The sequence below is a fragment of the Sycon ciliatum genome, chromosome 1, assembly GCF_964019385.1.
Source record: "Sycon ciliatum chromosome 1, ocSycCili1.1, whole genome shotgun sequence".
Taxonomy (NCBI): domain Eukaryota; kingdom Metazoa; phylum Porifera; class Calcarea; order Leucosolenida; family Sycettidae; genus Sycon; species Sycon ciliatum.
In genome coordinates, this window is record NC_088643.1 from 53,093,767 (window position 1) to 53,106,789 (window position 13,023).

The window sequence follows — 13,023 nt, forward strand, 5'->3', positions numbered from 1 at the left end:
TTTGACATAATCGAAGACAGTCAGTTCAAAAAGGACGGACCATGACAATGACAGCACTGCAAAGCAACTCGAAGACAAAGGTCGCACGCAGCTCTAACATTACAAGCAAGTCTTGGAAGCGAAGGGAGCACCTGTGATCCGTGTGGTTGCATTTCCATCCACAGCTAGAGGAACTGTTTCACACAGATGTACACCACTACTCGAAAACGGTCTCTTGGCTACAAATTCTTCCAAAAATAATAAAATCCAAAATTTCGGGCCAGGCCCATCTTCAGAAATAATAAATCCAGAACAAAGACTATGGTTATTATATCTGAGAAAAAGGATGAGACAAATAGCACCAAAAGAAAGCAAAGAATAGCGCGAACAAAACCAGCAGCAACAGCAGCAGAAGAAGCAGCAAAAGAAGCAGTAAACAACACACAAAGCAGGCTAGAACATTACAATCCCCCCAAACCAAGCAGTAGCATCACACCATCCCCAGCAAAAGTAAGCGTGTATGTACTGTTACAAAAAGCACAAGCTGAACATACTACTGATACATGCACATGGACTGCGTTGCAGCTTTGAACTGTGCAGTGTGTGCTGTGCTTGCAAAACATGCCGATCGGAGGATCATATCAATGTATCAATGTAACATCTGCATGATTCAGCTCAGGCTATATATGCGCTACGGCAGGATCCTAGGAGCAATTCGCATGCCTGGCTTTTGTAAAAAAAAAAACCCTGCACCACGGTCGGGAAAAATTTAGGGGGTTCGTCCGAACCCCCCCCCCCCCCCCCCCCCCGGGAAGTGCAACAAGACAGGACCGATGACACAGCAAGCATTCCAAATGAAGAGTTTACCTTCGTGTTGACTCAAGCTAAGGACTCAGGCCAGTCGGGGATCATACCAGTCACTTGTCATCATGGTCATGACTCATTTGTGGCCAGGAAACTCCACACTCGCAGGGTGAAAGCTGCGAGGTCAAACCGAAAAGAGTGTGCCGAGCCGTGATCAGGAAACGCTGAGTTGTACTGACAACATTGGTTAGCTAGGAGCGGCAAAATCGTGTAGATGCCAGGACTCCAGTTCACCAGTATCTCACGGACATATCTTGGTCGGTATGCACCAGCGGATTGAGAAAAATGACCAAGATGGCTTGGAGAAAGGACGTCTTCTCCTCGTGTCTTTCCCCGGCATCAAGCAACAAGATTCTCTTCGGCACTGGCTCTTCGCAGACTAGACCAGGGAGTCGTAAAATACTGGTATTTTACAACTCTACTGTACATCGCTGTACATTGATCAGCACGAACTTGGGTGCGTAGCCGCTATGACTGCACCAACGCTGGCCTGCGCGGCAATCGCCACTTTTCAAAATGGTTGTCGACGCTTTTTGAATTTTGTATGCAGTGGCGGGTTTAGGGGGGGGCGCGGGGGGCGCGCCCCCCCCCCCCCTCAAAAATTTCGACCTAGGTTTCGAAAAATAATAGGCAGGGCGCTAGGGTGCCGGGTCGATCGAGCTAGACTCGTTCGGGGCGCGCCCGGCCTGAAAGTCCAAAAGCGGTTGCACGGTCGAGCTGGTGTTGATTGTACACACTTCAGACTAGTAGTACAGTACAGTCTACAGAGTAGAGTCTACGTACAGTGAGCATGCACGGCGCGGCTACAGAAACATGGTGACCTGACTGTGTACTATTGTACAGTGTGATCCCTGCTGGGACGCGCTCGACGCGTCTTCAACGGTACAAACATCGAAGAAAAGTCTTCGATCGAGTCAACCAAAACACGATTCGAATGCCGAGGGCTCAGGCGATCATCCTCGTTCGAATCGTGTTTTGGTTGACTCGAAGGCTTTTCTTCGATGTCTCAGGGACATCCCAAAAGGCCAAGCTCTAGCCAGCAGAGCCTGGAATTTTTGTAAAGCGTTCCTGTGGCGGCGCAACTCCTGCTGCCGCTCCAACAGCAAACAGTGGGAGTGATGAAGTCGCTGTTATTCCAGTTGAACTTTCGGAGCGGACTGACAGTCACACTCCGCCAGACGCGGAAGAATCTGTTGTCAGCGAGTAGCCAGAACATGAAGAACAGCGCACAGTGACAAGTACCGCTGCCTATGTAAAGGATGCTTTGACTCTTTGAGAGCGGTGAGAAATTGTTGGACTCGCATAAATAATTGCAGTTGATTCGCTCACCTAACGGCAAATTTGAAGTTTACAATGTACATTGTTGCTGCGTGTACAGAAATACTGCTCGTGGTGTGTGAGATTTACGGCTTGTTGTTGTTTGTTATTTTACTTCACCAAATGAGCAGGCAGAGATGCCTTCTCACCTGCCCATAGGACAGGTTCTCACAGAATGATGAAGGGATGATATGCAAGGGAAAACAAGAAATGATAATAATAATAATTATTATAAGACAGAAAGGACCAAAAGAAGAAAAGGAAAAATTTATATGAAGACAATTTCATGGAGTCAGAAATAGAAAGACAATAATTTCATGGAGTCAAAGAATAGAAAGACAATCTCATGGAGTCAGGAACACGTCGTTGATTTTATAGACATGCATGCACAAATGTGATAGATGAGAAGGTTGGAATTTATGGCAGATAATAAAAGTTTAACGAGGATATTCACAAAGTAAACCAGTATATCAATGGCAGAAAGAGCTTTTCGGAAGGGACCAGGGGCACGTATCACTCTAAAATCAGAGGGGAGAGCGTTCCAGAGAATGCTTCCCCGAAACATCATGGTCGATCGTCCCGCAGGCCCACGAAGAAAGGGAACTTGAAGCAAGTTCGACACTTGTCCTCGTGTGGTGCGCTGATCCTCCGGAACAGTCTCTGGGGCCGTTCGGGTGAATAACTGTTGAAGAAGGGGGCTACAGGAGGAGCTTCTTGACATCGGTTTTCAAAATGGCTGACCTGGGACAGTAGCATGATGTCATCTACCCCCACCCCATCCCGCCTTGATCCCGGCCGCAACCCCCCCCCCCCCCCCCCCCTCAGCCAAATCCTGGACACGCCACTGGTATGGTCGTGGTGAGCCCTGACTGTGGGCATGTATCGTTTTCCATAGGCAATGTGCATGACAGTAATTCACCCCCCCCCCCCCCCCCCTGCAGTAAGCACATAATGTTTGAACACCTCTACATCATACATGGCCACATGAGGTGTGTTTTTTGGGGTTGTGCTGGTTCTCTGCAGATCTCACAGCTCTGCTTACTTGGGTGAAGACGTGTATGAGATCATGCTTCACAGGTAACTGGTTAGTACAATCAGTGCTGGCACTGCACATCCTCTTCTAGATCAGCACAAGGAACCATTACAGTCTGGGACTAAACTGATTAGTCATTGCAAGCGGCGCATAGTAATACAGTGGTAGTTGTTGGCATTCCGAGCATGTTTATAGATGTGATTAGGTCTCAGCCGGAGTCCCTCTGTGGCGTATTCATCGTCTGCTGTGTTTGCGGTCACTGTTATTGCGTTAGATATCATGCTTGGGACTGACTCCCTTGTGATCTTCGTAATGTGTTTTTGTGCCTACAAGTACAAGCATGTATGTGCGTGTGTGTGTGTGTGTGTGTGTTTGTGTGTGCGTGTTTGTGTGTATGTGTGTGTATATATGCATGTGTCTGGGTTTGTGTGTTTGTGTGTGTGTGTGTGTGTGTGTGTGTACTGTAGTGTGTGTATGTGGCTGTGTGTGTGTCTGTGTGTCGGTGTATGTGTACGGTTTCTTCACTGCTTGACAGGCGCTGCTTAGCAGATGACTTCTTTGGTGTTGGCGAGGTCCTCAATGAGACTGATCACATCCAACCGGTGTAAGTACATGTTCAGTGGAAGTTTGAACAGTACCACAACTCACCAGCACACAAACACACTCACCACCGCTTGCAGCAAAACAGTATGAGAAGACCCATGGCGTTTCTTCCACAACTAGCCCAAGCTACCTTTGGTAATGTTGGTGCTTTCACTTATGATTATGCAAGGAATATGTGTCAGAAACCCCAGCCAATTGGCACCAACCTGAAGCTGTACTGTCCTAAAGGGGAAGTGCATCGATTTTTCAAGTAGGGTTCAGATGGAAAACAATTTGATGTCGGTTCGAATGGCATACGAACCGACATCAAAATGTTTAATAGTCATTCATGTGAACCCTACTTGAAAAATCGATGCACTTCCCCTTTGATGACTTTTAAAATGTTTGGAAGGGTGTGAGAGAAGATGGGGAATATGCAGATCTAGGACTAACATTGTACAACAAGCAACAACCTAACGATCGAACGATCTGGATGAAATAGCATACATTTTTTCCAGCCGGCCATGTATTTGACCGGCTTGTGCTTTGCCAAGGCTTTGCTTTTACTCGGGGTTGGCTGATGTTGACACAAAATCACAAATGGCCCATTATCTGCGGAAATGGACCTTAGGGTGATTTTTCACAAAATGACTTTTTTCTGCTGTTGTCATCTATAGGTATCTAGTGATCACATGGCAAAGTATTAGACCGAACAAAGCAATGTTCATGACCCAGAAGCTTCTCAAACAAGCATAGGTACATATCAGGAAATACAACAATTTATCACAGTGTTTTCCACATCAGAATAATATTATGTGTTACAGTGAAATAAATAAAAAATAGACAGTGTAATAAATCATCCATCCAGTTTTTGTTGTAAAACAACTCTTGGGCAACCTCTGGCAGAGAGCATGGATGGTCTTGATCCTCATCACTGCATACCAATGAAAACTGTTTGAACGCCATCCCAAGTCTGCTGAAAATCCACAGAAGTGCAGAAGAGGAGGGAAGGTGGCTACAACTACACCTGGAGTCCCAGTCTGTGCATCCCACAGGGAATGCAACACAGGCACAACATTTTAACACCCCACAGAAAGTACTTTTTCCAGCAGAGAGCTCCTTTGGCGGAGCGCCTATATCAAGTTGAAATTCTCGTCGCTAAATAGGAATTGCGCGTCGACAAAAACATCTTCTGGAAACTGTCGTCGTTCTCTATCAGGCGCGACGATTCCTGCCTAGGAAATCCAATGACTTCTGGCGGAGCCGGACGGCAGCTAGCTGGCCATCGTGAGCGAACTCTCCTGCTACTGGGACGATCAAAAGCATTCATTGTTGCGATGAACTAATTTTTGTTTGAATGTGCAGAGCGCGAAGCAACAGTTTTTTGCCGTTGCAGAAAATGACTTATTCTGAAAAAAAATATTTTCGCCCGAAGGTCGATTCTCGGTGATACTGGGCCAAATACTAGTGCATGTCAGGAGAAATTATTATTCTCAGTTATATCTGTGATACCAGGTTCAATTGTTTATTGTACTAAACGCTCATGTAGTGTGTTCTTTGCATGCCAAAAAAAATACGGTACATGGCTCTTCCAGCCAGACGTTGTCAGTAGGGTGGGCAATCCTGCACTGATGAAGCAATTCCTTACTTGCTGTTGGTTGCTGCACAGTTTCTGGTTAGTACCATCTTATGAAAAGGCTGCTTCGTACGATCTGAGACACAAGATGTCACTTCAGCTGCAAAACCCACCGACGGTAATGTTTGGCAAGGCATCGGCCAGTGAATGGGCAAAGACATTTGCCACCTCTTTCACCGCTTTGAAGAAACCGTTTCCCGAGAATGTGCATCTTCTCTCTCTCAAAGCAAGGAACACTACCAGTGGAGGCAAGCTGGACAGGTACGGGATGGCATTTCAACTCTGCCATGCAGGGGTGTAGTGACTACTTGAAGTAACAACATACAAACAGTAATCTGAAGTAGGCCTAACGTCCTGGGTGTGAAAGTACTTCAACTCCCCCCCCCCCCCCCTTTCAATCCATGTAGCCGCATATGCAATTGGCTGGCCAGAGATTTCGAGTTTGTGTGCATGCAACTTGTGCATGCATCTGTGTGGATAATTTGGATGTGTTGTATCCATTAGCAAGTGAGTATGCACATAGCTACATGTATGTTACAGGAGAATAGAACGGTATATCATCAGTATCTTGTTGACGTTTGATGGAGAGTGTCCACTAGCTTTGTTGCATCTTTGTTTTAGAGGATGTATTGACTACGTGTACAGTGAAGCTTATACAAAAGTAGAGTCAATACTACTTTTCTGTCATGTGGTTCTTCAGATTTGTATTTCGGCTGCAGCATACGTATGAGCGTGACGAACCGTCTGAGCTCTCGAATCCAGTAACAGTCGATCTCAGCGAGTACTTTGCCGATGGTCTCGTGCCTACAATTTCATCTGAAACGACCCTCACCGGAAACAGGGAGAGGTAGGGTACCGTGCACTTGTTATTGCTTTCCGCAGCCTCAGCTGCTCGTAGGAGAATAGTGGCTTCCTGCATGCTCATAGGCTAATGGTAAAACTGGTGAGAAGACATGCGCTTCCTGTAGCACTACACAGTCACAGCTGATTAACGTTCAGTCGTTCACCTGTCAGAGAAATATTTCCATAAATTGCTAACATCAGGTTGCAATAGTGTGCGGCAAGGCTCCAAAGAAGCAGATGTATACCAGCAAGTGTTGTGACGTTCTCTATCGACTTTACTATACTAATTGATTGAACATGCACATTTGCCCATCCTGCGTTCGTACTTTACACAGAATGCTGATCCTGGAAAGACGATAATTGCTGCTCGCCACTGCGTTGTGTCCTCTAAAATTATCTTTGCTGGTATCGCGTGTTGTAGGTCCAGTGTACAGCGCTTGAAATGGCGAGCTGAAGGGGACATCAGCTCTGATGGATCAGCCGATGAGGTACCCAACATTTGGTAAGTCCAGTGACACTTACATTCTAGTTTATATATTTATTTATTTATTTCACCTTCCCAAGGCCAGGGAATATAGGCCAATATGGGGGGGGGGGGGGGCAATAGCCAGCCATGGTAATAAATACTAACAGTAGAGTGGTTCTCTCATGCTGCATTTTGGGTGAAGTGTTTACCCAACTTCTCGGTTCTGTGGAGAGCTTAGCAGCATCTGAATGCCTGGAAAGTACGAACATCGTAGTCTTCTCCCAGGATTCTGATTCTGCAGTGCACGAGGTTGATACACCCGGGGATTAGAGATCCTTAGCAAAAGTACGATAACGCTAACATTTATGGTACTCACTCCCAGCCGTGACAAAAGACGTTATCGGGTAACGGAAAAACGTTACAGAGCTCAAAATAACGGGCCGACGTTCGTTATGGTAATTCTGCAAAAAATTCGAAACTCACATTGCTTTGTAACTGGCGGGAGATAAAAAGCACGTGCAGATCGAGATCTGATTCGAGATTGCTTCCTCTTGTGACATTTAGCATTTTTTGGCGAGTTTTGCCTTTCAGTTGACAATATCTGCGTCCTCTGCTTCGTGCCTTTCACACTCTATCCCATCTGGGAAACAAAGGACCGGTTCCGCGGCACTCCTGAGGAAGAAATTCATCGGCCTCTCCCAGACGTGCTGGAGCTGGAGAACAGTCTTCGGTGCTGCGTTCAGGAAAGGTTTTCCAAGGACCTGGGAACAGCGAGAAAACTCATTTTCGCCGTGCCTTTGCCATTCCAGAGTGAAAGACCTCGCCAAGGTATTCGTTCGGAACGACAGCATACTAATCTCTGGTTCAAAATTTTGAATTTCCCGCACTTGTTTCCACGAAAATTCATATCGCCATGGTTGTCACGACTACTTCGTCTGAACTATAACGTACATTGTGCCAAGGGAAAAGTCAGCTTGAACGATCCAAAGTACGGAAAGGTTTGCGTTTACGTTTAGCGTTTTTTTAGCTAAGGATATCTATTGATGCTGTTCAAGATGTCTTGCTGATCGGCTGTCTGACTTGTACTTTTTGTGTTCTGCATTCGATTTGTATGTATGTTCATGCAGGTCGCCAGGTGCTAGCCCTGGATCGGTATCTCTTGTTCCAAGACAGATCAGAACTTACATTACACAGTAGATGTGCAGGTATACTTCAAGTATGTACAATGCCTGTATTCCTTGATTTAACTCTCTAAGGGGCCGGTCACACTGAGGGAAAATTTGGAAAAAAACCTGTGGTTACCATGGATAGTTGCCGCTGAGCGGGAGATTTGAAGATTTAATCCACTCGATGAAAATCAGCTCGAGGCCCCGCTTTTCCGCCGAAGATTATAATCATCCGCGGCTTCCACTAGATTTCTTTGAGTTTCCTTGTTTTTTTATTGTGTTCTGAAGTGGAGAGATACTTTAGAGGCTCTGCTGATGCAACTCTGGCCCAGGAGCGGAGTTGATAGACTGCCAGAAACGAATGATGACAAAAAAAGTAGCTCATGTGGGTGAGATTATTTTCATTGTGCGTATCCAATGTGACCGTGATGAAAAGCAGGAACAAATATTCCCGGTTTATAATCTGAGGATTGTTCCCTCAATGTGACCGGCCCCTAAGTGACAAGATCGTTTCTCAGCTAGTACATTGTATGCAAATGCTGTTTATTTACTCAGGGTGCGTTTGGTTGGTACGATCTAGAACAGGATCAAACAGCTGGTGCACATGGAACAGCCTCATGCCAACCAAACGGTACTCCAGAAACAGAGCACATTTTTGTGGAAAAATGTGCCAAACTTGGCGCATTCTTCAAAATGTGTACGGGTCACCATGGTCACTTTGTACGGTACAACGCGTCCAACCCAAAAGCGTATGCACGTGATCATTTGGGACCAAAATCGATGTTCCTGCCAGGTTTCACTGTGAAAAAGTGAAACTGCCCGATCTGCTCCGGCCTGGAGGCCGGAGCAAGCAGAACATGTTCTGGCCGACCCAGAACAGGTGCAGTCCCAACCAAACGCGCTGTTCTGGTGAATCCTGTTCTAGTTCGTACCAACCAAACGCGCCCTCAGTGCCACGTATTGGAATCCTCCTTCACCACTGCATGGCTGGTTGCGTAGAAAAAAAGGAATTGAACCTGAGAAAATTATGACAAAAAAATGAAGCTCAGGTTCCTCCGGGGTTCGAACCCGGGACCCTTTGCGTGTAAAGCAAATGTGATAACCACTACACCAAGGAACCGTCGCTGATGTTGCTCTGTTGTACATACCCTCTGAATAGACTTTGGTGGGACACTGTTTCCTTTTTGCGAGGGGAAATACTGCGTAGTCCATGAAGCTCGAAGAGAGGAAACGAATGCTGCTGTGCATGTTGAAAAGAAATTGTTGCCAGACTATAGTGCTGTGTGTGTTTTCTCTAGGCAGCCCCGATTTGTAGACTATAGTGCAGCTGCTGTGTGTGTTTTCTCTAGGCAGCCCCGATTTGTACCTCCGTGGTCATTACTCATTCTTCGCCGCTTGCCATACCGTGCATGCAACCCTGCTTTGGAGTACAACAGTCTTGGTTGGTCACTCTGCACTGTTTGCCAGTGTAACCTGCCAAGCAATGTCCTGTGTCATGACACTCTCCCGTCTCAGGGCAGCACTGGTTACATGTTGTACAAGCAGCTGCACACTGGCTTGGAGATAACGTACTCTTGGTGTCACCCAGAGGCATGTTCCCTCGTCCAACTGGCTCTCCAGTAGTGTTCACTAGGATTAAAACATTTAAAATGCCACTTTTGTTAGATTGGCATCCATTGGGAATATTTGCCATTACGTTTTGATGACATTAGTGGACCTCACTCCCCACGATTAGCTTCAGACCTCACAATGAAGCTCACCGGCACATGCTGGTTGACTTTGAAGAGCACCAGCAACGATTTCTTTCAGTTCAACCGAAGCCTGGTCCGACTTTCTCGCATTCCGTACACAGTGTGAAACCGGGACTCATTTCCAGGACGGGGCAACACAGTATGCATATAGAGCTGTATGTGCACTGCGGGTTACACCAGGTGAAATCCAACCCAACGTGCAAAGCTGCCACCCTCGACCAGCTCACGCTGCATCGCTGTATTTGTAGCTGCGTGCGTCCAGCAGAATTCGTGCTACTTTCAGGACATCAATGGTCGTCCAAGTTCTGGGCTCGCTTGGGTTGAATTTTACCTACCACTGGCAACTGTACACAACTGTACCAGTCTGGCTGACTACTACTACTATCATGCGCATTCGGCACAAGTAGCTACATTGTACATACATGCCTTTGTGGTAGTAGCTATTGTGTCATACAAGTACGTGTACCTGTATGTGGTCTTGCCATTCCAGACGAGTGCATGAAAGCCAGTTTTCCTCACACTCAGTAGAAAGTCTTGCCGGTAGTGACATGTTGAAGGACAATCTGTTTAGTTTATACATTGGTCTTCTTTGGAGGACACTCTAGCTACTATGCTGCAAGCAAACTGGCTTCGGTATGGCTGTACGGTCTGACTATAGACCCACTGCATGATTTAAGTTCACTACGGACCGTACCACTTCTCGTTGTTGGTACCCATTTTTTTTTAATGAAATGCTATGATTTTTGGCTGGAAGAGTGCCCTGGAATGGCGCTTACATCCATGACTGTTCATACCATCCTGAAATACCTTCGTACGCCCCTGTTCATTGTACTGTTGAGTTCGAAACAGGACGACTGACAACATATCCCGACATTACAACGGGAACAGGTAGGTTGGGGGACGACATTTATTATAGACGACGAGACAAGAGACCAAGACGAACGAAACGACTACATGATGATTATTGACGAGTGAGAAAAGAGAGAGAGAGAGAGATCAAGTCTAAACGGCAAGATAAAGGGCCTGGGTAGCTATGGCAAATATGGGCGCGCAAGTAGCTACCCAGGCCAACGAAGCAAAAGGAGACAAAAGGTGCGTAGATCATAGATGTCTACGCAAGTGCATGCAGGCCAGCTAGAAAAGGTACGGGAGGGGGTACCTAACAGTACTAAGAAGTGAGTTCGACCTACACTTCTGTGTCATATACAGTAAATGCGGCAATACTACAGTAAAACCTGTCAAGGCGACCACTTGGATAAGGCGACCACTTGGATAAGGCGACCACCTGTCCAAGAAGACCACTGAAACCAGGATAAAGGGATGCTATTTCCAGTCAAATGACCCTGGATAAGGAGACCACCTGGTAACAGAGACCACATTTTGAAGGTCCTTTGAGCGGTCGTCTTAGACAGGCTTCACTGTACATGTATAATCTATTATCCATTTAGGGTCCCTCAAGGCTCAACTCAAACATTCAAAACACCGTCTCTTTGCTGCATACTACTACTACTACTACTACTACTACTACTACTACTACTACTACTAGTACTAGTACTAGTAGTAGTAGGTTACTTTTGAGTGTTTAGAGTGTTCGTGCCTGGCCCATCATCAGAGTGGAAACAGTTGAAACTAGTTACTTACTGCAAACATAACCGAAAAGAATAGATATGCTGCGAGGTGAAAGGTGAAAGGTCACGGCTGTAGTGTTGGAAAAGGACCAAGGAACCACAACGGTTACCTATAGGCTATACACTGTAGACACTAAACACGTGACTTACACCAGTTCCTTGACAATCAACTACCGGTATGCGATAACACGTTCACACTTGCCACGTGATCGTTGCCACGGTTTGACCCAATCAGAGCGGTCACAGGCTGAGCATGAACCTCTGATCATGCCCTGCCAACCACGTCTACTACCATGCACCGCGCTGTACACCCCATCACGTGATCATTCATGCCCTCCTACCATGTGTGAATATACTCCTTCACACATGGTAGGGCATGCTGTCCCCGGGGAAAATTGCGGAAAAAAGCGCAAAAAAACGCGGGGGAAAACGCGGCATAATATGGCATAATTTGCGGTGAATAATATTGATGTGCGGCAATTTTCAGTGAATATGTAGTGAAATCAATCAGTTACAAGTCTCTGGTGTAAGCACTCGTCATATTTGAGTAAAAAGCCGCCACGATGAGACGTTGCTGACCGAACAGTGCACTGTGTGTACGTGTAGTGCAACAAAAAAGTTCAAAAAACGCGGGAAAATCGCGGAAAACGCGGTCTTTTAAAAAATCGCAAAAAACGCGGAAAAAAACGCGGCCGCGGAATCGCAATTTTCCCTGGGGACGGCATGAATGAGTGAATTCACACATGGGTATATTCACACATGGCCATGGGTATATTCGACATACATGCTGTGCATGCCATTCAGGCCCTTGACCAATCAGCACGTCCCAAGAGCGTGTGGAGGTGAAACTGAGCACGATGGGATGAAGGTATAAAAGGAAGGTACTCCTAGGGGTGGTGGTCGGGGGACGTGGAGGACTCAGCTTGTGAGCCTCAGATCCGTACTCTCTCTTGTCAGCTTGTGAGCTTCAGCTCCGTACTCTCTCGTTGAACGGTCCAGGGCTGCTCCAGGGCCTGAATCAACAAAGCCCAAGAGAGTCAGCTTGTGAGCCTCAGATCCGTACTCTCTCTCGTCAGCTTGTGAGCTTCAGCTCCGTACTCTCTCTCTCTCATTGAACAGTCGAGCTTGTGAGCCTCAGATCCGTACTCTCTCTCGTCAGCTTGTGAGCTTCAGGTCCGTACTCTCTCTCGTCGAATGGTGGAGGGCTGCTCCAGGGCCTGAATCAACAAAGCCCAAGAGAGTCAGCTTGTGAGCCTCAGATCTGTACTCTCTCTCCTCAGCTTGTGAGCTTCAGTTCCATACTCTCTCTCGTCGAACGGTTGAGCTTGTGAGCCTCAGATCCGTACTCTCTCTCGTCAGCTTGTGAGCTTCAGGTCCGTACTCTCTCTCGTGGAATGGTGGAGGGCTGCTCCAGGGCCTGAATCAACAAAGCCGGAGAGAGTCAGCTTGTGAGCCTCAGATCCGTACTCTCTCTTGTCAGCTGGTGAGCTTCAGCTCCTTACACTCTCTCTCGTTGAACGGTCCAGCTTGTGAGCCTCAGATCCATACTCTCTCTCGTCAGCTTGTGAGCTTCAGGTCCGTACTCTCTCTCGTCCAAAGGTCGAGGGCTGCTCCAGGGCCTGAATCAACAAAGCCTGAGAGAGTCAGCTTGTGAGCCTCAGATCCGTACTCTCTCTCTCGTCAGCTTGTGAGCTTCAGCTCCGTACTCTCTCTTGTTGAACGGTCCAGCTTGTGAGCCTCAGATCCGTACTCTCTCTG

General features: G+C 46.9%; 1 protein-coding gene and 1 non-coding gene across 5 annotated transcripts in view; one reads left to right on the forward strand and one right to left on the reverse strand.

Moving 5' to 3' along the window:
• LOC135831021 (uncharacterized) overlaps nt 1-10,461 on the forward strand; it is a 47,215-nt gene extending 36,754 nt beyond the window's left edge. For 2 of the 4 annotated variants that reach the window (XM_065343262.1, XM_065343265.1), the window contains 6 exons: nt 3,184-3,237; nt 3,729-3,797; nt 5,445-5,672; nt 6,112-6,258; nt 6,676-6,756; nt 7,848-10,461. In XM_065343262.1, the coding sequence (XP_065199334.1) occupies nt 3,184-3,237; nt 3,729-3,797; nt 5,445-5,672; nt 6,112-6,258; nt 6,676-6,756; nt 7,848-7,917 (649 nt within the window). In that variant the 3' untranslated portion in view covers nt 7,918-10,461. The remainder of the gene's footprint in view (nt 1-3,183; nt 3,238-3,728; nt 3,798-5,444; nt 5,673-6,111; nt 6,259-6,675; nt 6,757-7,847) is intronic. The other 2 variants (XM_065343263.1, XM_065343264.1) reach the window with 2 other exon arrangements.
• Trnav-uac (transfer RNA valine (anticodon UAC)) lies at nt 8,934-9,006 on the reverse strand. Its single transcript has one exon. It is a non-coding gene; the product is annotated as a tRNA-Val (tRNA).
• Nucleotides 10,462-13,023: the final 2,562 nt, after the last annotated feature.